This window comes from Phragmites australis, chromosome 6 (genome assembly GCF_958298935.1).
Source record: "Phragmites australis chromosome 6, lpPhrAust1.1, whole genome shotgun sequence".
Lineage (NCBI taxonomy): Eukaryota > Viridiplantae > Streptophyta > Magnoliopsida > Poales > Poaceae > Phragmites > Phragmites australis.
In genome coordinates this window covers 59,463-86,360 of record NC_084926.1, presented here as the reverse complement: position 1 = coordinate 86,360, position 26,898 = coordinate 59,463, and the positions used below count along the sequence as shown (strand labels likewise).

General features: G+C 46.6%; 2 protein-coding genes across 2 annotated transcripts; one reads left to right on the top strand and one right to left on the bottom strand.

Moving 5' to 3' along the window:
• The first annotated feature begins 11,710 nt into the window (after positions 1–11,710).
• LOC133920825 (rac-like GTP-binding protein 5) lies at positions 11,711–23,780 on the top strand. Its single transcript, XM_062365388.1, has 7 exons — positions 11,711–12,213; positions 12,797–12,884; positions 12,999–13,108; positions 13,222–13,285; positions 23,130–23,194; positions 23,280–23,345; positions 23,453–23,780. The coding sequence occupies exons 1-7, from the start codon at positions 12,115–12,117 to the stop codon at positions 23,552–23,554; spliced, it is 594 nt and encodes a 197-aa protein (XP_062221372.1). The 5' UTR covers positions 11,711–12,114; the 3' UTR covers positions 23,555–23,780.
• Positions 23,781–23,940: 160 nt separating this feature from the next.
• Positions 23,941–25,423, bottom strand: LOC133920824 (uncharacterized). The gene is made up of 2 exons (XM_062365386.1): positions 25,201–25,423; positions 23,941–24,712 (listed from the first exon to the last, which is right to left on the bottom strand). Exons 1-2 carry the CDS (start codon positions 25,316–25,318, stop codon positions 24,069–24,071), a joined length of 762 nt encoding a protein of 253 aa, XP_062221370.1. The 5' UTR covers positions 25,319–25,423; the 3' UTR covers positions 23,941–24,068.
• Between the last annotated feature and the right edge of the window lie 1,475 nt (positions 25,424–26,898).

The window sequence follows — 26,898 nt, the reverse complement described above, 5'->3', positions numbered from 1 at the left end:
AGAGGGAGAAAGGGGGCAGCAACTCCTTGCTTCTTTGGCCGGTTGAGCACGGGAGAGGCACATGTGAGTGAGCAGGTGGGTGGGCTGCTACCTAGGAGGGAGAGAGAGAGGTGGTTGGCCCACCGAGTGGGGTCCACGTGCTAGAGAAAGGAGTCCACTTTAACTGCAAATTCTATTCTTTTCTCTCTCAATTTTTTTTCTCTTATCCAATTGACTCAGAACGAAGTACTCTAGTGTGTAAAAATATTTTACCTCAAATTTAATTATGACGCTAATGATGCATGATTAAGCTTTAATCACACGATTATGGAATTTGGGATGTGACAATAAGTACATGAAAAAGATCAAATCCAATGGATATCCAATTTCAATTGATGACATAGTCTTCAATGCAAGGAAACACAAGAAGATTCGGGTCTTCTCATTGTGTCATGACTCAAGATCGCCATGTCAGGGATTGTCTTGTCCACCGAGGGAGGGCCAAATGGCAAAGGGAGGATGATCGACAGATTGACAGTGTTCAGAGTGCGCCTCGCAACAGTCCATAGGGAGTGAGGGAGGGAGGGAGAGAGAAGCATGGCTACGGTTTGGCTGGTTGCTGGCGTCGGCATTATATGGAGAGACGAGAGGAAGCAAGGGTCAAGGATGGAGGGAGTCCGGGCGACAATGGGTGGGACATCACAGCTGCAGTTCTGTAACTCTTGCCTTGGCCTGGGGCAAGCTCGGAGTCCTGATGGACCCAATCCATCTTCCACATTGACTCTAGCTCGGTAGTAAGGGTAGAGGTATAAGGAGAATAATATACCTTTACACCTCTTGTGTAGCCTACCCTCTAGGCTCCGCCTCCTTGTGACCTATAAATACTCACCTTTGGAGCCCAAAGAGACACATCAAATCTCTCCAACACAATATAATGCATTTACACTACATTCTCTAATCAGCCTTTGGATGCTTGTCGATGTAAAGAATAAGAGGGTCCCTAGTCAGGAGGGCCCAAGCTGGTAGATGCCAGCTGATAGTTGATATTTTCAAAACCATGGCCCCCATACGTGAGCAGGTGGGGCTCACGGAACTAGTCCCCTGGTCGTAGATGGAAACCCCACGAACAACCCTTGCTGATCACGGGTATCAGTGTATTAAGTTAAGGGGTACCCTGACTAAACGGGCCCCACAGGGGGCCTAACAACTAGAGCCGTGCACTTCCCAAGATATGGTTAATCGTGTGACCACAATGACCAGTCTAAACACCCGCCTGACCAGTCTTCCTATATCACCACTTACACTCGCGACCAACCCCATTGGTCATAGGGCCAGATTTGACGCAACCTGTCCAGAGGACTGTCACTAATATCCACTCAAGTGTTTTTTCTTTTCCCAGGCACCAGCATTAGAGGACGAAGTTATGGACGACACAGTTGGGCACTGTTCCATCCCATAGCATTAAATACGGCGGTACACGGCGGATGGGATATTGTTAGTAGCCCAACCAGGCAAGTGGACGGGGTCGGCGCCTAAGGGCCCTGTCTTGTCCCGTAGCATTAAATGTTGTGGGATAGAACTTTGCAGGCTGGCACGATGATACACGAAGGATGGGATGTTGTCAGTAACCCAACCAGTAAGTGGACGGGGTCGGCACTAAAGGGTCGTGTCCCGTCCCGTAGCATTAAATATTGTAGGATAGAACTTTGTAGGATTGGCACGATAGCGCACAGTGGATGTGACGTCATTAGCAGCCCGACCAGGCAAGTGGATGAGGTCGGCACAGAAGGACCTTATCCCGTCCCGTGGCATTAGACGCACGACAACTAGACGCATGGTGCCCTCAGGTCAAGTGGGTACACCTGTTCCTCCGTAATGATGGTCTGGATTAGATATTAGGATGAATAGAGGCTTCTCTGTTCAGACCCACATGTAAATACTCCTCCCTACTATATAAAGGATCGAGGGCCTCATTCCAAAGGCAGAGGCAAGAGACTAGAACAAAAGCATCATCTGTAATCCACTGAGATCCTTCATAGCATACACAGGGCGTATGGCTATTATCCTCCGGGAGACCCAAACTTGTATAACTCCTTATGTCCCTTAGTCCTCCGAACACACACACACACACACACACACACACACACACACACACACACACACACACACACACACACACACACACACACACACACACACACACACACCGTCCACGTGCCCGCTGTCTAGCATACCTCGGAATCACTGTCAGGGATTTACCCTCGACATCGAGACAAGTACTTACCTAACCAGCCTAATCATATTTAATATCATCTACTCATGAGTTTTCTTTCCCTAGACACCCTTTCACTGGGCGAAGTCATGGGCCGACGCAAAGGCGGTCTGACCCGTCACGTAGTATTTAATGCAACGTGATGACCTGGTAGGCAAGCGTGATGGGCTTGCAGAGGGCAGGACGACGTTTGGCGAATAGGATAGGGTGTGCAGGATGACTAGGGCGAGCCGAGTGCGCCAACCCCCTATAGTGATGAACTAGGCGTAGCTGTTTTTTTGTCAGGCATAGGGCAGCCACTGTGTTTTGCACAGTCTATTGTATGTATATGACCGGGCTTGTAAAAAGGCACTCTGGACAAGTTCATCCAACACATAAGAAAATACACAAGACGTAGGGCTATTATCCCAAGGAAGGCCTGAACCTGGATAAATCTTGGTGTTCTTGAGTGCTTCGACACACACGCATACCCACCAACAACCACCGGAAACGTTGATCACGGATCCATCATCCGGCATACCCCAGATACATTGTCAGGGATTAACCCGCGATAGTTGACGCGCCAGGTAGGGGGTGAAGTGCATCTAGCCCTTATGTGTGGTTTTGGTAATTAATGACAATAACTATGGACTAACAATTGTGTTGAGAATTGTTAGTAGGTTGTTACATAGGCGATGCATGGAGAAGAGATATGCATCAAGATGAATGAGCTCTAAGTGATACTCGTGTAAGTTAATGATAATATCTATGGACTAATAATTATGTTGAGAATTGTTATTAGGTTATTCCATAGGAGATGTATAAATGAAGAAGCATGGATTCGTTGAGAATTACTATGAGTTCAAAGAATTGCATCAAAGTCATTAAGATCTTAGTGATGCTCATAAGAAGAAGAAGAAACTTGAAACATGAAGGCTAAGTTACTTGTGGAGATCAAATAACTAAATATATAACATTATTAATTAGGTTTTATGGACTAAATCATATACTTTATGCTTGAGAGTGAGTTAGGGTTAAGATTTATAAGAAGGTTAAGTAGAATTAAAATCATATATGCCAAGAGTGAAGAACAAAATTGGACTCCATATATGATAAATTGAATTTATTGAAGATGTCGGATACAAAATAGTTTCTATGGCAAGACGGTGAAGGGCAAGCAAGACTCGATTGCGATGGACCATCCGAAGGTGAAGGGCAAGCAAATGGCTTGACGCCGAAGGACTAAGACAGTGGTGAAGAGCGAGTGAAGGTTTTGTGCCAATGGACCGTGTGAGGCCATGGGAAGCTATGAATGATTTGCATCAATAATATGAAGAATCAATAAGAGATGGAGTAGAGATTATATGGAAGTTGGCAACCCTCAAAGTTTGGAAGAAAGAAACGGTACTCGAAGGTATTTGAAGTCTCAAATGTGATTCAAACGAGTTTTACTTTTTAATTTGAGTATATTTATGCCGCACTATTAAGAGGGATGAAACATAGAGCTAATTATTTTATCTCCGTGTTCAAGAGTTTCTAACCAAACCCAAAGTGAGAGTTTGCTTTAGGAGCCCGGTGCGGAAAGTGTAGAAGTGTCCGATTGGGTTTCAGAGAGTTCCTAGTTTGACCCTATGGGTTTAATATTATGAATTTAGTTATGATGTGTAGTGCTCTGAATAAGCTTTTCATAGGGTCTGAAATCATCAAAATGGGACTTCGGAATCAATAGTTATGGCATTTTCTCTTCTGTGACCTGGGCTGTTTTGTTAACCTGCGGAGTGTCCGCACTTTCTTGCGGAGGGTTCGCAAATTCCAGGTCTAATGGCTAGTTTTTTTGTAACCACCGGCTAGTTGGGTTAAAGTTCGGAGAGTCCATAAATTCATGCAGATTATCCGCATTTAAACAGGGCTAATGGCTAGTTTTTATGGGGTTGGGTATTTATACCCCCTCCTTTGAGTGTTGCTGGTGCCTCCACGAAAATACCTCAAAGCCATAGTCATTTGTGCTCTCCCCTCTTCATTTTAGTGAGATTTGAGATGAAAAATGAGTTGGGTTGAGAGATTGAAAGATTGAGAGCAAGTGAACATAACTCCCATCTTGAGCACTCGAGTTCATCGGCAAGAAGTTCACGAAGTGTTTGTTACTCTTGGAGATTCAATCCCCTTGGCAGCTAGGCGTTGCCGGAGAGCACCCAAGGTTGTGGTGTGCCACGTGAAGTTTGTGAAGTCTTTGATTTTACCTCTGCAAGGGAAGAAATCAAGAGTGAAAGCTAAGCTCAAGTGTGACCGAGCTTAGAGAGGAAAAGGGTTGAGAGAGACCCGGCTCAAGTGTGACCAAACCCCTCAACAGAGACGTAGGAACCTCTAGAGGAGGTGTCCGAACATCGGGAAACAAATTGTGTGTCTTGTCTCTTATTTATTTGTTTTTGAGTTCTTGCTCAATATTTGTGCATATTGCTCGATCTACTTTCTTGTGAACTTTTATCTGCAGGTACTTGGTGAAATAGGTTGGAATACATCCACTGGTGCTGGGTAATTCATGGATTTCATCCACGTTGTATTGCATAGGCATCTCTTGAGTTTTTTCTAAAATCTCTGGAGTATCCGCAGATTTCTACGGAGTGTCCACACTTTTGCAGAGACTCCGAAAAAATCTATGGACTATTCGCATATTGCTAATCCGTTGTATTTAGTTTGTAAAATTTTTTAGTGTATGCCTATTCATCCCCTCTAGGTGACATCATTGTCCTTTCAAGAGGTCATGTTTTCACGTTTTGGTAAGTGTTGATAACTCGATTAGGCTACTCATGGCTAGATCCACGGCAACTGCTGAGTCCTGTTCCGAGGATCCCGGTCGTCATGAGGTGTTCGTCATGGTATACGACCCAGATGAGCCCAGTGTGCTCCAAGTTTGGAACACCGAATCGAAGTCAGAAGGCTCTGAGACTCAACATGAAGTTTGCAGGGCAAACCATGTAGCAGGGGGCAGCGGAGGCCCTCGTATCTCAGACACCGTTGGTGAGCCCTAGGCCTTGCGGCGAGAGGGAAACCGGCTTGGAACCGAACAGGGAGGCGCTCCGATACAGCCCTCGCATAAGGCACGATCCTTGGTGGCATCATCGTATAAACCGTCATAGCACGAGAGCGCTGGAGACTGCCCTCTTTGTGATATGTCACCACTTCGTGCTTAGCAGCTCGACTACGAGGCCATGACGCCCGTGTAGAATCTGCAGACCATGGAAATGCTTCTTAGCCACCCGTCGTTGGCCGTATCGGAGGGTTCACCAGTAGCACCATGGCTATGCGACCTTGCCCTCTTGGTAGAGAGCACCCGATGGAAAATCATGCGGCAAACACCACGTCTATCGTAAGGATTGGTGAAGGTCGAGATCGCCAAGAATCGCAATAGGCCATGCAGCAGAAAAGATCATGTGCTCCCTTCGTGTCAGGAAGTACTCGGAGACCCCATCGTGTCGGGACAACCAACCCACTGACCTCCGCGATTGTCTTCGCCAACACGACCTCCGCAGCGTAATCCAGGGCTAGAGGGCATGCCGGGAGCAGGAAGATCATGCTTGACGGGAGCATAAAAAAGGCAAGCATCCCTACAACTCACATCTCGATCGTAGGGAGGCGTCAGACTCCTCCACTCAATCACCAGGGCCGCGAGACCATCGTCTCTCTCCCCAAGCACGCGCCGCCACCCATCTGCGAGTGACTCCCTGTTACAGGACAGGGTGCAACGCCTTATCCGTCCAGTTGTGAGAGGTGCACTGGTGGGACTAGTTTTGGCCGATCATAGACGAAAAATAGGACAACTCGACCATTCCCGAGGAATTACTGCAGATTTACACCACCATGGTGCAGGCCGCGGGAGGCCACGAGAACGGCATGACCAACTATTTCCCGACCGGCTTGGCCGGTTTAGCATGGTACTAGCTTATGAACCTCCCTCACAGGTCGATTCACTCTTGGGAGGACTTGTGCAACTAGTTTGTCGCCAACTTCCAGGGGACCTACGCCCAACTAGGGGTCGAGGATGACCTTACCAGGTCAGGCAGCGATAGGGCGAGTTGCTGCGAGACTACATCCAGCGTTTCACCGAATGCAGGAATACCATTCCAAGGATCACGAGTGTGTCCATGGTCATAGCATTTCGGAGGGGGGGGGGGTCAGATACTAGAAGATGGTCGAAAAACTGGTCACCAAGGAAGTCTGAAGTACCACCGAGCTCTTCAAGCTCGCAGACAAGTGCGTGTAGGTCGCTGAGGCCCGAGGACGCCAGAGTAGCCCAAAGCCACATGCGACCTCCGATCAGCCTGCCTCTTTCAAAGGGCTAGTCATAAGGAGAAAAAGATCAAACACAAGGCAAGATCGCCTGATGTCACGGTGGTCGAGCAGACCAACCAATCGCGCCGATGCTTCGAGAAAAAGGATAGGAAAAAGGGTCGAGGATACTGTGCGATCCACGGCACAGACACCCATGACTTGACCAAATGCAAGGTCATGCGGGGCATCGTCGACAATGAGCTTAGGGAGCGTAAACCCAGGCGTGACGACAATGATGAGGATGGGGCTAACACAGACCACTCGATGCTGGTTTTCCAGTAGGCTGATGACATGGTCCACCATATCTTTGGGGCGTGACATATTCCTTGCACAGAGAATATAAGTTAGTGGTCCGTGAGGTGTGGGTGACCATGCCGTGCCCGAGACCATGTCTGAAGTGGTCGGAGGTACCCCTCACCTTCAACCAGGCAGACCACCCCGCGCATGTTAGACGCCCTGGTCGCTATCCCATTGTGGTCACCCACGATATAGAACATCCGACTAGGTCATGTACTAGTCGATGGAGGGAGTTCCATCAACCTCCTCTTCGCCAACGCCATGGACACCCTGCAGATTATGAGGAGCACGTTGAGACCATCTTGATGATCTCCATTCTACGGAATTACCCTCGGCTCCTCGGCTCCTAGAGTAACTTTAGGACCGAAAAGGTCCTATTCGATGTGGCGGACTTCGGGACCGCTTACAACACAATCCTGGAGCGACCAACGATGGCCCAATTCATGGACGTCACCCACTATTCATACCAAGCAATCAAGATCCCTAGTCCGACATGGGCCATCACCCTCTTTGGCAACGCAAAGACACCCCTGCACTGCGACAAGAGGAGCCTCGACGTGGTCGGACTGACTCTCGGGTCGCAGCCCGAGAATGCTAGGTCCAGTGGTCGCCTGGTTAAGGTCTACGTCATCGCTAGTCTAGATGATCGTCTCAAGGCAGTTGGCCTAGACAACTCCGACTCATGCAGGACGGTCCAGATAGGGGCTGACCTATACCCCAAATAGGAACTTGCGTTCATCACTTTCCTCCAAGTGAACGCGGACGTTTTTTTGGAGTATGTCTGATATGCTCAGAGCCCAAGTTATCGGTGCGACTTGACGTACAACTAGTAAAGCAAAAGGTGTGTTGGTTTGCACCCGATTGAAAAGAAGCACTTTGTGAGGAGATTGACAAGCTCCTGGAAGTAGGCTTCATCTGAGAGGTGCAGTACCCGTAGTGGCTGGCTAACCTAGTCATGGTACGAAAGCCCAATGGCAAGTATAGGATGTGCATCGACTTCACCGACCTCAACAAGGCATGCCCAAAAGATCTCTTCCCTCTCCCCCGGATTGACCAACTTGTTGACTCAACCGTCGGTAGTGATCTATTAAGCTTCTTAAATGCCCGCTTAGGGTACCATCAGATTAGCATGTGTAGGAGAGATGAAGAGAAGACTGCTTTTGTAACGCCATTTGGGGTCTTTTGTTATGTAAAAATACCTTTTAGTTTGAAGAGTGCTGATGCCACTTACCAGCAGTGTATTTAGCTTATTCTTTGACCACAGCTCGGTAGAAACGTCGAGGCATATGTTTATGATGTGGTCGTGAAGAGTAGGGCCAAGGATGACCTGGTCGCGGACCTCTAGGAAATGTTCGACAATCTTCAAAAGTAACGCATGAGGCTGAACCTAGAAAAATGCACGTTCAAAGTATCATCAGGAAAGTTGCTTGGCTTCCTCGTGTATAGCTGAGGGATCAAAGTGAACCCTAACAAGATCAAGACCATTGACCAGATGAGATCCCCAACCAAGTTAAAGGAAGTCCAAAAACTAACAGGATGTATGATAGCTTTGAACATGTTCATCTCGAGGTTGGGAGAAAAGGAGTTGCTGCTCTTCAAACTTACGAAGAAAAAATGAACACTTCCAGTGGACACCAGAGGTGGAGGTCGCTTTCCAAGATCTCAAAAGGTACCACTTGTCGTCTCCTGTACTGACTACTCCTCGGCCAAACGAGGAGCTTTTGATGTATGTTGCAGCTACCCCCAGGTCGCGAGCGCGGTTCTCGTCGTCGAGCGATAAGGTCTTTAGCGACCAGTATATTATGTCAGTGAGGTCTTACATGACGCAAAGGCTCTATACCCATAGACTCAAAAGCTGATATACTCTATACTGATGGCCTCTCAAAAACTCAGACACTACTTTAGGCCCACAAAATCAAGGTAACCTCATCGCTCCCCATTCGAGAAATTCTCCATAGTAGGGGTGCGGTAGGAAGAACAGCAAAGTGAGCAGTAGAGCTCGGGAAGTTTGTTATTCAGTTCATCCCCCAAATGGCTATCAAGACCAAGGCGCTGGTCGATTTTATGACCGAGTGGTCATCCTTTGAGCCTGAGCAGGAACAACGAATAGAGGTTTACGAGCACTAGACTATGCACTTCGACGGATCATTCATGCTGAAGGGAGCAGGGGCTGGAGTGGTTTTGACTTCATCGACCAGTCAATTATATTTTTCGGTCACTAACAATATTGCAGAGTATAAGGGTCTCTTGTATGGAATGCTAGCAACCTCCGCACTTGGGATAGAGAGCCTGCTAGCGATAGGGGACTCGCTATTGATCATGAATCAAGTGCAAAAGAAGTTTCAGTGCTCTGATCCGACGATGGCGGCATACCTCACTGGAGTGAGAAAGATGGAGTGACGCTTTACAGTTTCGAGGTCAAGCATGTCCCTCGCAAGGACAACCTCCTAGTCGATGAGCTGGCTCATCTAGCTTCTTCTCACAAACCTACCCCGATCAAAGTCTTTGAAGAAAGACTCACATGACCATCTACCACGGCCTCAGGCAAAGGTGAAGGGATGCTTCGCTTGGAAACAGAGCACCAGAGGCAACACCTCCTTTGGTGTCATCAACCTTGGGTGGCCATCATGTGGTCACCCTGCTCGATTCGGGTATGACCTGGATTGATCAGATATTGTACTAGCTTTAGAATCAAGCAATCTTTGATGATGATGCATCACCAGAAAAGGTCACGTGATAAGCCCGCATATACTCCCTGGTAGAGGGATGCCTTTACCACAAGGGGAGCAACGGCCATTTACTGAAATGCATCACTCAGGAAGAGGGGAGCACAATGCTCTCTGATATCCACGGAGGCATATATGGTAGCTATGCTTCATACCGCACTCTGATCGAAAAATGTTTCTGACAAGGATTCTATTGGCCCACGGCCCTCCGGGATACTTACGAGCTGGTGAAACGGTGCGAGTCATGTCAGTACCATAGCCGACATACGAACCTACCATCCCAAGCACTGCAAACCATACCACTCTATTGACCTTTCACTGTCTAGGAGCTCGATATCGTGGGACCGTTCCCTATATCCCCAAGCAATTTTGAATTCCAATTTGTGATGATCGACAAATTCACTAATTGGATCAAAGTCAAGCTCGTCTGGGAAATCACCGCAACAGCAGCGATTAAGTTCATACGGCGGCTGGTAGTGCAGTTTGACAGTTCAAACCACATAATTACAGACAATGAGTCTTAGTTCGCTAGTAGTACCTTCTGGGACTACTGCGAAGAGATCAACACCAAGGTTTGCTATGCGTCGGTGGCACACCCCCAAAGTAATGGACAGGTCGAAAGAGCAAATGAGACAATACTGTAAGGGATCAAAACCCGGGTCTTCGATCGGCTTAAGAGCTATCAAAGATGCTGGGTGGACGAGCTCTTCATTGTACTCTGGTCGCTGCGAACGACCCCTAGCAGGGCCACAGCCGAACTCCTTTCTTTCTGATCTTTGGTGCGGAAACAATGCTCCCCTCTGAGATTGCCCTTCAGTCTCATTGAGTATCCACCTACTCGGACGATGGCCAGATGACGCGATGAGAGGATAACATAAACCTGGTCGAAGAGTTCTATAATTGTGCTCTAATTCTAGCAGCCCGATATCAGCAAAGCTTATGTGTAGGGTTGCTCCTGGAACATAGCTCAGTTATGCAAGTTCTATTTATAGGGTTACTTGAAGACGAGCCTATTTCTCTATTTTGTAGCATTTTTCGGACGAGCGTGGAACATGGCTTATAAGTTTTTCAATTAAAAAAAATAGACTCTCTGTTTTGTAGGATTTTCCGAAAAGGAACAGTCTCCCAAAGGGTTGTAAGTTTTTCTGATTCAAAGGCTTGACCTCCTAGTCGGGGGCTAGAGCAGTTTAGATTATATAGTTCCTTTTTCCTGTTTTTCATGTGGTAAGTACCAAACCATTTGAGTGGGGATTCAAATTGCAACTCACACAGTTTCAAGGATATAGGTGGCTGGGGCATAACGACCACGATGCTACCAGCTATAACTCAGGTTGAGCGCCGGTCACCACCGAAGGGCTTGTTGTGCCAAGGGTTGTCCTAGGCGCCACGAACCTAATTAGCGAGCGTTACGAAAGGCCTTGCCCCCACTAAATGTAATAAGCATTTAGAACCTACTCGCCATATAAATACAAAGAAATTTTACATAAAAGCAGGTCCTTGCTTTACAAAATAACCGCTCGGGTAGTGCCCATTGGCTGTTTCTAACGAGTTTATTCAATATCCCGATCCGAACATGCCTATCTGCGGGTCAAATCGGACGGACCAAAGCAGAGGCTGAGCCGCAAAAAGAAATGATCATAAAGCTCCTCTGTGGTCTTCTAAACGCCGACGAAGCCTTCAGAAATTGCCAGAACAAGATCCAGATCGGGGAAATGCTCGCTGACAGAAACTAGTGTTCTATATTAGTAGAAAATAAAGACTATATCTGCTCAGCTAATTTTTATTCATCCAAAATATACGTTGCTGCTTGAAAACCTATACAACAACCAAACACGGACATAAAAGATGTTACTATGAGTTCAGTAAGCTGACATTTCCTTTGTGTTATTTATTTTGCAAGAAGGCAAAGAAACGAGGTAAGTTTTATTTATTTATTTTTACGTGTAGAAGAGCAGTAAATCAGGGGAACTTGCTTTGCAATTGTCATCTCTTGGTCTTGCAAATGCCCACTCACTCGGGACGTTCTTCTTTTTTCCGTTTTCTTCCTTTTCTTTTGGGAAAAGATCTTGTTTCGGACCTGGCTGCACTAGTGTTTTTTTTAAAGAACTGGCTGCTACTAGTGTTGTGTGATCGTTGTCCCCTCACCTTATTCTTCTTTCTCGGAGCTGAGCCTTATTTTTTAGAGGAAGGACTCGGAGCTGAGCTGAGGCATCAGGCAGCTTGCTGCTGTCCCAGTGTTGAGCCTTTGCTGGGCTGGGCTCCCCTCGTCACCCCCGGTCCCCCACGCCCCACCCCACAAGAGACGGCGGGCTCGGAGCAGAGACGGGAGGGAGACAAGCCTCCGCACCAGCTCGCCTCATCTCAGCCTCTCAGGGTTGGCCTGCCTGCCGTCCCGAGAGGCACTGGAAGAGTCTCCAGAGAACAGAAGAGGAGACCGGGTGTGGCAGGCCTGTGGCGCGGGGAAGGAAGCAAGGAGAGGAGGAGGTGGTGGAGTGAGCAGAGGAGAAGTATAGATCTACTCCGAATCTTCCGATGAGCGCGTCTCGGTTCATCAAGTGCGTCACCGTGGGGGACGGCGCCGTCGGCAAGACCTGCATGCTCATCTCCTACACCTCCAACACTTTCCCCACGGTGAGTTAGTTTGGCTTTGACTCTCGCTCGCAGCTTCCTCCTCGCTCTGGAGGAGAAAAGTTTCGATCCCTTCCACCTTTCCACTTTCCATTCCTGGGGCCTGTTCTTGGGGGCTTTGCTCTCTGCCCAGGATCTTGGGTCTTCTTCTCCAGTGAGGGGATAATAAACAAAAGGGTATTCATCTTCTTTACTACACTGATTTCTACCTAACCTAAGGTAGAGGTTAACGCTGTGGGCAACTAGACATAAAATAGGTACTCCAGTTGACTTTCAGGTGTGATGTCTCCATCTTTTTAGGGGGAAAAGAAAAGAAAAATCATGCAACTCTAAACTGGGACAAGTTCCAGCGGAAAACCCTACCATACCCGTAGCTTAGCTTGATTTTATTCTCTCTCTTTTGAGACCTACATGGCTTGATTATCATTCCCGGCCAATATGTGTTTAGATTTCTACAGTCAAACCCAAACGGGGGTTTGTTTGTCTTTTATGACTTTGAGTTGCCTTGGTAATATGCCCTTTATTGTTGTTGTGTTTATGTAGTTGCTTATGTTACATACTTACATGGGGCATTTCAATGTCACAGGATTATGTTCCAACTGTTTTCGACAACTTCAGTGCAAACGTTGTGGTCGACGGGAGCACTGTGAACTTGGGTCTGTGGGATACAGCAGGTCTGCTCCGCCCCTCCTCCCCTCTTCTATTTAGTGGGCGCAGGCATTAACATCCTTATTTGCATATACTATTCTTCCTGCTCCAAGATAACTGATATTCCATGAATTTTACAGGACAAGAAGACTACAATAGGCTGCGCCCGTTGAGTTATCGTGGTGCTGATGTTTTTCTGCTCGCCTTTTCTCTTATCAGCAAAGCAAGCTACGAGAATGTTTCTAAGAAGGCAATAATCCTGCATTGCTCACTTTGCCTTGCTCCCACATTTGATAAATAAAAAAAATTATTGTATCTTGCCTTTCTTGCATATGACATGTGCATGTTTTTTTTCCTTTCCAGTGGATTCCTGAATTAAGGCACTATGCTCCTGGTGTGCCCATAATTCTTGTTGGGACAAAGCTTGGTACACTCTTCATCTCCTAATGCATTGCATTTGTGCAAAATATCATGTGTCTCCACAATTGACCTTTCGTTCCTGTTCATCAACAATTAATTGCATTATGAGGCTTATCTGAATTGCGATTCACGCATACACATAGGAAATTATGTGCCACACGAACTGAGTTGTGATTCGCACGTGCCCATAAATTGTGGTTCACTGCTGGCTTATAATTTAAGCAACCTGAAATCATGGTTCGGTATAAATTTTTGTTGTCATAAATTCCCGCCAAGTGCCATACACCTATGATATTCCAGACATCATCATTAACAATAGAATTTATTCTGCTATGCATGTGGAAATTTATGTGATCATGGTAGAAGGGAAAATTAAGCTATTTGAATCTGGTGCAGACATCATTGTTGCCTACTAGTGTATGTGGTTGGATGTATGATATATATTCGTTGAAACATGTAATTTTGTTGTGTGGCAAGAATTAAACGATCGCCAAGATTGAGTGCTTGTTGAGCATTAAACAAGATGCCAAAATTCTTTTAGTTACTTGTTGTCTTCTAGGACTGCACGACATACTTACATTGAACTAGTTTATTGGCATGTGAAATACAAGTCACCATCACAACATAATTTTTAGGGAACATGTTGAGCAAAGGTATCAAAAAGGCGTTGCTAATTGATATGGCTGGTGGATTAGGGACGGTAGAAGGGATTAGCAGGGGTAAACAAACTCGCCCTCCGTAGAGGCTCTGAGCAATTTAGGTTTAATCCTTGCTTAACTTCATTGATGGAAAAGCCTAGCATTTTATAGCCAGCTGTCTAGTACATTAAGTAACCAACCTGCTAACTAATCTACTAATTGATCTACTAACAATTCAATCTTGCTAACAACATGACTAACAAACCAAAGCTGATAAACACATCATGACTCTAAACCATGGACCTAACAATGCCTAGCCGGACGCCTTCTTGCCACTTTTCTTGCGCCTGTAGGTTTTACCAACGAAAGTGTCCACACAACACTTCCGCCCTCCTAGCGAAATAGCTCGTCCTCGAGCTGAAACTCTGGGTGATCAGCAGTGAAGTCCTCATGGCATGAATTTCTGGAACTCAAGCAGGAAGATTGGTCATGGAGTATGTGCGAGCGTTCAACCACTTGGCGCAATATGCGTTGGATGAAGTCAACACAAGTTGAAGAACCATCAAGAGGAAAAGAAGAACAAGAGGGTCCCACCACCCTCTGTGGGCGGGAGCTACCAACGCTCGCCTTTGGGAAGTCAGCCCCCTTCATCTCATTTGCCGACTTCGGCTGCTCCACGCCTGATGTGGATAGCACAACATTCCTTCCCCGTTTCGCAAGGGTAGACTGCAAAACTTGCGGGGTCACAAGTGAGTGTGATTGGTGGCCCCGGCGGTCCATGTTACAACTACAGGCGTGTCGGAAACTTCGCACGTGACTGCCGATTCCCGAAGCTGGGAGTCGTTGTGCTTGCTCCAAGACCACCACTACCCGGGCAGCCCTCTCAACAGGCATCCAGGGCTACGCAAGTTCCCAAGCGTGGTCGGGTGAACCACATCACCGCTGAGGGAGCCCAGGAGGATGATGGCGTGCTTATGGGTACGCTACTTGTAAACTCTCAACCCGTCGTCGTACTTTTTGATTCTGGAGCATCTCATTCATTCACCAAGGAGGATTATGTGTTGCATCATGATCTTGTCACCGAGTCACTTTCCACCACTTTCCACATAGATGCGCCCGACACAGAAATGCAAGCAGAGCTAATAGTTCCCATGGTGAAAATTCTCATTGATGAGGTCTTTTTCCTTGCAAACTTGATCTTGATCGACACCAGAGGGATTGACGTCATCTTAGGGATGAATTGGCTAACAAAGAATGGTGCTCTCATTGATTGTGCACGAAGGATCGTCTCTCTCAAGAATCCAGTCGGAGTTTGGACCCCCCTCCGTCTTGGGAGGGTGGTCCATGTCTTTATGCCTTGGAAGGTGCAAAAATCACGGATCTCTGGAATATTCTAGTGGTGTGCGAGTACCTAGATGTTTTTTCGACGAAATTACCAGGGATACCGCACAACTGGGATGTTGAATTTGTCATTGAATTTGCACCCGGAACAACCCTGGTATCGAAAAGACCCTATTGCATGCCTCCCAATGAATTGATAGAGTTGAATAAACAGTTAAAGGAGCTACTAGAAAAATGATTCATTCGTCTGAGTTCCTCACCTTGGGGATGCCCGGTGATCTTCGTCAAGAAGAAGGATAATACATTGAGGATGTGTGTTGATTACTGTCCCCTCAATGCGGTCACCATCAAAAACAAATATCCTCTTCCCTTCATTGACATCTTGTCCGATCAACTGATCGGTGCTCGATTCTTCTTCAAGATTGATTTAAGGTTGGGATATCACCAAATAAAGATTCAATCGGAGGACATTCCTAAAACGACATTCTTCACTCGATATGGACTCTTTGACTACACGGTCTTTTGGCCTAACCAATGCACCGACCTAACACCGTGTTCATAGAGGAGTTTGATTCTTTCGTCGTGATCTTCATCAACGATATCCTTTATTCCAAGACCAAAGAACATGCCCAGCATCTTCGAGTCGTTCTTGAAAGACTCCGTGAACATCGCCTCTATGCCAAGTTTAGCAAATGTGATTTCTGGCTCAAGGAAGTTGCATTCCTTAGCCATGTCCTTTCCAGAAGTGGTGTTACTGTCGATCCAAGCAAGTTTAAAGATGTGCTTAATTGGGGGCAGCCGTGTAACATCACCGACATCTGTAGTTTTTTTGACATGCGGGATACTACTGTCGGTTCAGTGAGAACATCTATAGAATTGCCAAGCATATGACCGAACTCTTGTAGAAGGGCGTGAAGTTTATTTGGTCTGATGCTTGTGATCAAGCCTTCCAAACTTTGAAGAATCTTCTCACCACCGCACTTGTCCTTGCTCAACCAGATGTGGAGAAGAGTTTTGACGTGTATTGTGATGCTTCTCGTATAGGCCTCGGTTGCGTTCTTATGCAAGAGGGTCGAGTCATCGTTTATGCTTCTCGCCAGTTAAAGCGCCATGAGGAAAATTATCTGACTCATGATTTAGAGCTTGCGACTGTTGTGCATACTCTAAAAATCTGGCGCCACTACCTCCTTGGAAATCTCTGCAATATCTACACATCTTCACTCAAGCCGACCTCAACATGAGGCAACAAAGATGCCTTTAATTGATCAAGGATTATGAATTGGAGGTCCATTATCATCTCGTCAAGGCAAACGTCGTTGTTGATGCCTTGCCTTATGATCAAGCCTGGAAATACCACACTTTGTGATGAGTTTCAAAGGCTTGGACCCAATATGGTCTCGGAGGGCTTCCTTGCAAATCTTGAGGTCAAATCTACCCTCATCAATCAACTCAAAGAAGCACAAAAGAATGACAGGGGTATGGCTCGAATTGGTGACAAGATGAAGGAGGGCAAAGCCGTGGATTTTTCGGAGGATGATCAAAGCACTTTGTGGTTTAGAAAGCGACTTGTGGTCCCTAAGTTCCATGAGTTGAGGAAGATCTTGGATGAAGCTTACGACTCGTTGTTGTCCATTAATCTCGGGAGAATCAAAATATATCAAGACCTCAAACAAAGATTTTAGTGGACCCACATGAAGCGTGAGATCGCTCATTATGTCATGAAGTGTGATATTTGCCGAAGAGTGAAAGCTGAGCATCTTAATCCGGCTGGTTCACTCCAACCTTTGCTGGTTCCATCATGGAAATGAGAGGAGATCGGTATGGATTTCATTACTGGACTTCCTAGGTCCTCTTAAGGCCACGACTCTATGGGTGATCATTGATCGATTTACCAAGTCCGCACATTTCCTTCCCGTCAAGACCCGTTATAGTGTCAAGGAGGATACAAAGTTATATCTCTCGAGGATTGTATGCCTTTATGGGATTCCGAAGACGAACGTTTTCGATCGGGGCACCCAATTCACCTCTCATTTTTGGAGAAGTCTCCACGAAGACATGGGTATCGAGTTATTCTATAGCACCGCATACCATTCTCAGACCGATGGTGAAATGGATAGAGTAAATCAAATCCTTGAAGACATGTTAAGGGTTTGTGCTCTCACCTTTGGGAAGACGTGGGAAATATACTTGCCATTTGTGGAATTCTCCTACAACATTGGTTTCCAATCGAGTATCAAGATGTCCCCGTTTGAAACACTCTATGGAAGGAGATGTTGTACCCTGTTGAATTGGTTCGAGTCCGGCGAAAGAGCTTTTCTGGGTCCGAATTTGGTCAAAGAGGTGGAAGAGCAAGTCCTAACCATTCGCAAGAACCTTCTCACAGCTCAATCTCGTCAGAAAAGCTATGCCGATTGTCGTCGGCGTGAGCTCATGTTTAAGATTAGAGATTTCGTCTATCTCAAAGTCTCTCCTCTAAAGGGGACAAGGCGTTTTCAAGTCAAGGGAAAGTTGGCGCCGCGATATGATGGCCCTTTCCAAATTGTTGCTCGGCGAGGTGAGGTGGCCTACCAGTTGGAGCTACCTTCATCTCTCTTCGCTGTGCACAACGTCTTTCATGTCTCGCAGTTGAAGAAATGTCTCCGCATTCCAACCGAATTTGTGACCATTGATGGCTAAGAACTTCAAACCGATCTTTCTTATTGCGAGCATCCTATCCGCATCCTTGATGAAACTGAATGAAAGACGCGGCGTAACATCTTCAAATTTCTTAAGGTGCAATGGAGTAATCATTCCGAAGATGAAGCGATGTGGGAGCGGGAAGATTGACTTCGTGCAGATTATCTCGAGTTCTTCTCCAACCTGTGAGTGTTGCATTAGTTTCCATCTCCATAGCGTAGCTTGTCGCGAGGTCATGAAGTTCCTAGATTCACCGTACTCTTTCCCGACTTGTACCGAATTTCGGGATGAGATTCTTTTAAGGGGAGGTTTATCACAACCCAAATTCTGTAATCACGCCATTAAGCATAATATAGCATCACAAGCATCTTGTTTAAATGTTAAGCATTATGGTTTGCTTGTTATCTCATTTGGTAGTTTGATAATTGCTTTGCGTTTTAAAAATAACCGACGCGAGGATTTTTGTTAGTTTGAGTTTCGCTTAGAAGTTATACTCTTTGCGTTTGTTTTTATAATAGTTGCGCAACTGAAATTAGCTTCTCTCTCTAGCTCGTGGGACCCACCTTGGGCTGGTCCCACCCCCACCTCTCTTCTCCCACTTGGTTGACACCATAGCAGCCCCTCTCCCTCACTCTCTCACCCTTCTACATCCTCTATCTTCCCCTTCATCTAATTCGTTCTCACATGCATAAAGATTTGAGGGAGTTACAAATCAATTTCATCACACCTTGTTTTTCTGAAATTTCAGCAAGCCTTCTTCATCTACTCAAGCTTTTCCCCTTCGATTTCTCCCTCAACCGATGGTCATAAATCTTTGACAAGGACCTTGGGTAAGTTTCCTACGTTCCCATGGTGAGAATGCCTAGATGGATTTGGTAGAATTCGAGTTTTTGCAGCTGCGTTCTTGAAGTGGCGAAACGACGTTGTGTTTTTGATGTTTTAGAGCCAATAGAAGGATTTTGGAGGGGATAGAACCTGTGAGTCGTGTTTGTTGGTGGATAGATGAAGTTTAGAATCCATGTATTAGTGTTAATACATGTTTATAGGGGTTAAGATTCAACATGCAAATCGAAACGACCTAAGTTATTCGCAAAACTTTGTATTCCGGAAGGTATTAGAAGTTCCGATATTCATATCGGAAGTTCTGGTTTTAACTCGAGTTAACCCGACCCAAAAGTCTCGTCTGAGCCGGAGTTTTTGACCCGATTGGAAGTTTCGACCTTAGGATCGGAACTTCCAATTGAATAGAGTTGCAACCCGAGAGCTCATTTTTTGAGAGTGCCTGATGTTCCGGCCAGACACCGGAAGTTCCGACCTTGTGATTGGAACTTCCGATTGAATAGAGTTGCAACCCGAGAGCCCATTTTTTGGGAGCGCAGATGGTCCGGCCAACTAGAAGTTTTGACCTTAGTACTGGAACTTCTGATTAAACCTTTTTCTAGCCGAGAACCTCATTTTTCGTAAAGTGTCGGATGTTCCGACCCCTCGATCGGAAGTTCTGACCCTAGTACTGGAACTTCCGATTAAACATTTTTCTAACTGAGTGGCCATATTTCAAAGGTTCGGAAGGTCCGATGGACCGGAAGTTCTGATTCCAGTCGGAAGTTCCGATGTTACCCATATTGCAAAACTTCTTTGTTCGTTCGTGTGTCATTGTCTTCATAATTTGTTGTTCTGCATTGTGCATCTTGTAGCATGCATCTTAACACTTCGTTCATGCTCATCGCATTGCACGTGTTCCTCTTTAGTGAACGAAGGACCGAAGGATGACGCGGGCGTGATCGAGGGTCATCCGAAAGTTGTTTCCCTTGCTTATGATCAAGATGAGCACTAAGGCAAGCATCTAAGCATTTTCATCATATTATTTTAGATTCTATATTGTGTCAAGTGATAAATTATGTTTTATGTATGTTACATTGTCAATAAGTCGTATGTCGGTTTTGGGAGTAGATCCTATTTGTTGCAGTGTCTTTCCTGGTATTGTTATCACTTGATCATTTGTAACCCTGGGTATAGCTCTTAATGGTCTAACCTAAAACAAACACGTTACTCTTAGCAATGCTTAGGTCATCGGTAGAAGTCGAGCGGTGGTTCAACCATCGTTCGTGAGTTTAGAGCTTACTTCTATTGCACAAAGATGATGATGGGATGTGTAAGTCAGTGAGGCTGAGACGAGATTCGAGCGGACGATAGGGATGACTCGGGAAGGGAATCTCGGATGCTTTAGGCCTGCTTGGGTCGATTAAGCACTGTCCGTTGTTGCTGTTGGCTTTAGCACTTTTCGTATTAACCACATGTCGATATAATAGTAGATAAACAGAATACATTTTGCAGCTGCGACCTTTTGGCTTGTGAGTCTATAGTATCATGGGCATAATAGGTTTGTAGAGGTAACGTCGTAAAGGTGGTGTGGGCATAATAGGCTTGTAGAAGTACTTAGTTTGCTCGGGGAGTAGTTTTAGTTACCTCCACACCTTTAGGTATAACTGAGGTGCTCCGAGAGTTGCCTTAGTATACCTTCGCACCTATAGGTGCATGCTTAAACGGTCGGGACTCAATTGAGAAAGGTTGTCACGAGTACCCTCTTGTGTGTACTTTAGCGGGTGGTATAAGCCAAATGGTCCTCATGTCGTGTGGGTAAAAAGGTATCCCCAGCAGGTTGTAAGATCAATTCGAATTGCCGCACTTTCGGTCATGAGCAAGCTATTGTCCATCCGCATCAATTGTAGAGATTCAATATTGGGATGCTATTGTGGTATGATGGTTAGTGGATGTTGATGTTGATGATGAGTTGCTACGGTTTAAGTACAACTATGTTATGTTGATCTCGTGGTACAAGGATGTTAAGTTAGGTCTAGGTGCTTACACTTGAGTACAAATCGCTTTCGCATGGTAAATGTCATTTAACCTGTTGTGGTCGAGTCCTTGCTACTTTACCCAAAAATGCATTCTCCTTGGAATCGGGTTATTTAGAAGTGTCCACAATGGATTAAGTCTTGCGAGTACCTTCGTACTCACGTGCTTATTTTGTTTTCCAAGTGAGGAAGAACTTGTATTGGGCTACTTTACGCCCGCCAATGTTGGCGACGAGCATGAGTAGTGCTGTCTACTTGGTTGATGTCATGCATTTTATTCTGCTGCGTAGTTACTCTAACAATGTTCGGCTTATGCTTTTGTTGTAAAGTTAATCTACTTAAAAACTTGTGATGATGCACTTGTTGTAAAGGCGTGTGTTTTGATTTTGGGTACAAAACACATGCTGTGACTACCGGGATGATATTCTGGTTAATCATTATAGTCGTGATTACACAAATAATCGACTTAATGATTAATTAGAATATTATTTGGACGGTTCCCCACACGCTCCGCCATCTCCTCCGGCGTGAGCCAGCTGAAATGCATCTCTGGGCGCGGTCGGGGCGACGCCGGCCTGTGGTTCTGCTGATTTGTCCAATGTGGTGGCCTTGGGTGACGCCACGGCCAACAGAGTTGTAGGACGCGCTATCGTAGATGCGCGCGCGAATAGCGGGTGGGCGGCGGCGCGCATGGCCACAGTTGTCGCTGCCTCGTCGGCATCGAGCTCTAGGCGCCGTTCATACGTTTGCGCTAAGAGGCTTCCTCAAGGCCGGCGGGGTGTTGTAACTCGACGTCGGTACGCAGTGGGTTGCATAGCCCGGCCATGAAGATGTCGCGCTACTGGTCCTCTGTGACGCCGTCGCACAGGCCCACTAGAGCCAGGAAACGTACATGGTATTCTGCCACCGGTTGGGAGTTGCATCAGTTCGCCGAAGGGGTTGGAGAGGATGGGTGGCCCAAACCGCATGTTAATGGCGTTACAAATTGTGGCCACGTGGGAACACCACGTTTGCGCTCCAATCTGTAATACCATTGCTGAGCTGCGTCTTGTAGATAGAACAAAGCCATCCATACCTTCTCATCCTCCTCCGACTGCTACGCGTGGAAGAACTGGTTGCACTTGTTCAATCACAGCAACGGGTCCTCCGAGCCGTTGTAGTTGGGGAAACGCATCTTGTGGTTTATCGTTGGGGTGCGGCCGATCTGGAACGCAGGTTTGCCACCATGGGTCTTGTCGTCGCCGGTATCATCATCCCTGGCACTCTACGTGCACTCGATGTCCTCCCGCTTCTTTGCTTGGAGATGGTTGACAGTGACGCTGAGGGTGGAGAACCGTGTCTTGATCTCATTGATCTCGGCGGTGTTGGCCTTAACGATCTAGAGCAGCTTGTCTAGTTTGGAAGCCAGGGACTTGAGATCATCATCGTTGTCACCCATTGTCAGATAGGAACAGGAGAAAGGCAGTGAGAGAGCAGAGGCCCGGCAGGCACAGGACCGAGATGGTCTCTGATCATATGATATGGCTGGTGGATTAGGGACGGTAGAAGGGATTAGCAGGGGTAAACAAACTCGCCCTCCGTAGAGGCTCTAAACAATTTAGTTTAATCCTTGCTTAACTTCATTGATTGGAAAAGCCTAGCATTTTATAGCTGGCTGCCTAGTACATTAAGTAACTTACCTGCTAACTAATCTGCTAACTGATCTACTAACAACTCAATCTTGCTAACAACCTGACTAACAAACCAAAGCTGATAAACACGGCATAACTAAGTCGTGGACCGAACAATGCCTAGCTGGATGCCTTCTTGCCACTTTTCTTGCGCCTGTAGGTTTTACCAATGAAAGCGTCCACAATACTAACATATACGTTATTTTCTAGAACTAAGCGATAGCTCAGTTGGTAGAGCCTCTAGTCGAGGAGGCCACCCACCTGGGCTCGAACCCGAGTGCTCCCAGCGGGTACCTCTCTGAGAAATCTGGTTTCAGAGTGATCCTGACCAGCAAGGGTTCTGTATCCCCCTACCTAAAAGAAAATTAAAGCCCAGGGAAACGTCTCCTCCCTGTGGCCGAGAAAAAAAAACATATACATTGTTTTAATAACTTAATTATGCTGAAACAGGTCTGACTAATATGCAAATATGTATATATTTTGAAGCAACTTTGTCAGAAAATCTGCGATCAAATTGTGTCTAGATGCAGCAGTGACTGCAAGATCATCTTATTTTACCACTGCTGCAAGATCATCTTATTTTACTTTTTGGCTGTTTATTGTGCTATTACTGCTTCTTTGCTTGCTAGATATAAGTTGACGGTGGTTAACCATTCAGTTACTATTAATAGATCTGCGGGATGATAAGCAGTTTTTCGTTGATCACCCTGGTGCTGTTCGTATTTCCATTGCTCAGGTATATGAAGCTTTATCTGCTTGTGTCTTGTTGCCTCCCAGCATAATGGCGTAATGTCTTTTCATTATTTTGCTGATCTATGCAGGGTGAAGAGCTGAGGAAGCTTATTGGCGCAGCTGCCTACATCGAATGCAGTTCAAAAACCCAACAAGTATCGCGATTCTCTCTCTCTCTCTCTCTCTCTCTCTCTGCACTACGTGCAGCATTGAGCTCACTTACTGTGCATGGTTACTGACTGCTGCTGCTTTGCACCTCCAGAACATCAAAGCAGTGTTTGATGCGGCGATTAAGGTGGTTCTCCAGCCTCCAAAGCAAAAGAAGAAAAAGAGAAAGGCACAGAAAGGATGCACCATTTTGTAACTGAATGGTAGACTGAGCAAGTATCCCTTCTTTTGCGGTCTTGGGCTTCAAAGGATCAGCATTGCCTCCTCCTTGTTGTATAATTTCGCCCAAGATGCACTCGGTTTGTGGTGTCCTACTACTAGTTAAGTCGCCCAGAAGGGTAATTCACTGTATCCGTATCTGTTCTATGCACAAAATGAACTGGTCAAACTCTCTGCAATATACTAGCAGGTTGCTAAATTTAGGCCCAAGATGCTTGCTGAATTATGCGTGCGTTCAGTGTAGGTGTGAAGCAGCTGGTGTGGTCTGTGTTAAAACTCTTGCTTGGCTTGTTAAGCTGTTGGCTTGCTCTTGTATTCATCAGTAATTTTGTAGTCCATGAAGATAATTCCACGAACGAAAAAGAAGCCAGGAAATCATTCATCCGTTGCTTGGCGTGCGAATGTTGGTTCACATGACATGGCAATAATTGATGCATCAACTGGTTCTGATCTGATCTGATCATCCAGCACCAAAGCGGCTTAGCTTAACTCTACGAGAGAAGGAAATGGAAATGGAAGAGGACAGCTGCCGCTGCGACGATGAGCCCGCTGCGGTTCGGCCGCGGTGGCGTGGCGTTGCACGAGAGGCGATCGGGAGCGCTGAAACAGCCGTGGTTCTGCTTGATGCCACTGCCGGCGTTCTCGAGCACGAAGGTGGTGTTGGCGCTCCCGCTGCTGAAGAGGAGGCACCAGAAGAAGGGCCCGCGCCGGTGCGCCCGGTCGAAGCCGGCGCCCACCTGGGTGTGCTCCTTGCCGCGGATCACGGAAAGCGCCGCCTCCTCGGAGGCATTTGCCTTGCTGCCCTTGCTGCTGGTGTTGCCGGTGGCTGAGGCCAGCACGGCCCGCAGCGCGTCGTCCGGGCCGGCGCGCTCCCGGTGGCAGCCGATGAGGCGGCCGGAGATGACGTCCACCGTGGGGAGCTCCACCCCGCAGTTGGCGGCGTACACCTCGGTGATGTGGGCCTCGGGGGGCTGGCACGCCACCGTGTTGTCGCTGCTGCACGCCTTGTCGTCGATACACTCGGCGATGTACTGCAGCGCCATGCACCCCAGGCCGGCGCTGTTGTGCAGCGCAGGCAGCTTGCTCGCTGCCCTCTTGCCGTTTATCAGCGCCACGAGATCGTTGGCTGGGTTCCCTGCATGCCACCACCCACCCACTTCAGTGAATCGCATTCACCACTGGCAACTCTAGCAGCTAATCTCATGGATCCAAGAAAGAAGCTAGCTGCTGCTCATTGCCTTCTACTGGGAATCAGCTCAAATAGGAATCTGCATATATATATATATACGCACTTACCTTTAGGATCAGAAATAGACGTTCCAAATGGAAATGGGCACAGCACAAGACAAGAGACTCTCGAAGGAGTTCATTCAAGATGGAATTTTGTGCCCAACCATCCATCCGCTCACCCCTTACCAATTAAGTTCGCGGGGATTTCACAATTACAAAAGGGGGCATGAGAAGATATGCTCAGATTTTCATTTTATACAGCGATTGCAAATTACCAACTATACCTCGACTTCTGCAGCGCCTCAATCGTGCTTGAGAGAGAGAGAGAGAGAGAGAGAGAGAGAGAGAGAGAGAGAGAGAGAGAGAGAGAGAGAGAGAGAGAGAGAGATTTACCATGGATCTTTGCAGGGAAAACAACTCCTAGCATCCAGACGTAGAGCAGGAGAAATGCAGGCTTGGTGATGCAGATTCCCCGCATTCTGCTGCCTCCGTCTCTCTTGGTCTTGGCCATCCGTGGGTACAAAATCAAAAGACGAAGAATGAGAGAGGGGAAAGCTGGCGGGCGGCTGTGGTTATGGACCTCCTCAGTCCTCAGTCCTCAATAATGGGAGGCACCTCACTCACTCACTCACTCACGAGAGAGAGAGAGAGAGTTGCGCACTTGCTCGTGTGCAGTACAGTGTGGAGAGTCAAACGTGCCATAAAGTGACGCATGTCTTAACAAAATATACTAAAATAAACTCTATATTGGTGCATCAACTCTTTCTACCGCTTGATTTTCGGACGCTGATTGGGAGCACGTCGTTCTTCATGTGCTCGTAGCCGACAAAGTGCCCAAAACGCTGGGCTCAATGGCTACCTCATGCCCATCGGGGAGCTTGCCGCGGTACACCGTGCCAAAACGACTCCGGCTAATCTTGGCCTTTAGAAGAAAACCCCTGGCCGCTGTGAGTTGCGTGAAGGTAATCTTCTCGCCGATGTCTTTGAAAGATAATGTTGCCTAGGAACTGCACGTAGTAGTTGGCTAAGGCTCCGAAGGAGGAACCCCTACTGCTTGCCGAACAGATCATGCCGTGCATCAGGCAACATTATCTTTTTTTTTATTTAAAAAAGGGTCTTTTGATCCGGTCTTCTTTGGAGGCTTTTGCAGGAGCTAGGGTTCATAGGCAACATTATCTGTCACATAGTGTGAACGTATTTTGCTAGGAGACACGATGGATTGGGTGGAGGAATGACAAAGGATAAGAATTTGAAAGCATTTTGGCGATGATAGAGTAGCTAGAGCTCATCCTCCTCGTGGACGAGCTCTATCAAATTAATTAACCTAAGGATCATACTGACTCCCTTTAGTCAACCTATAACATTAGTTTTCTCAAATTAAACAATTTTTAGAAAACTAGTGCTATTAGTTGAAGGATCAGTGAGTACTCTAAAGTTATCTAATTTGCACACCTAGAGAGCCACGGCATGTGTGTTAGCGGTGCTGAAATACCACCATGAGGAGGACAAGCTCTAGCTGCTCTATCGTCGCCAAAATGCTTCTAAATTCTTGTTGTTTGTCATTCCTCCAGCCAATTCATTGTCTCCTAGCACCATTGTGCCTGGGCGAGCGAAAGCTCCCTCCTTCCCAGATCAATTGTCATTGGAGTTGAACCATCCTGTGGGGTGTGCAGAGAGAGAGAGAGGGGGTCATGGAGCCAAACGAAAAAACAAACCAAAATCTATAAGAATAACTACTGGATTCTTGCATTATTTATGGAGAATGTTGTATTTCATGAATCTAGTAGAGGGCAAAAGGTGGCAGCAGAGCCCAAGGGTGGGGTGTGGGGGAGAGCGAGGGCGATGGTGGCGAGAAGCACCACATCATCCCATTTCACCACCGAAATGAGAGAGAGGAATGTCTGAGTATCTTACATGACGAGAGAAGCAGTAACGACTTCTTTGTATTAAAATATGTGAAATATAGGAGAACATTTTGTACATCCACACCAAAATTCCATATCAAAATCAACTATAGCCGGAAGACACAGAAAGACAGCAGCAATGCACATTCACCGTTTGACATTTATTCTTAAATGGACTTGAGTATGT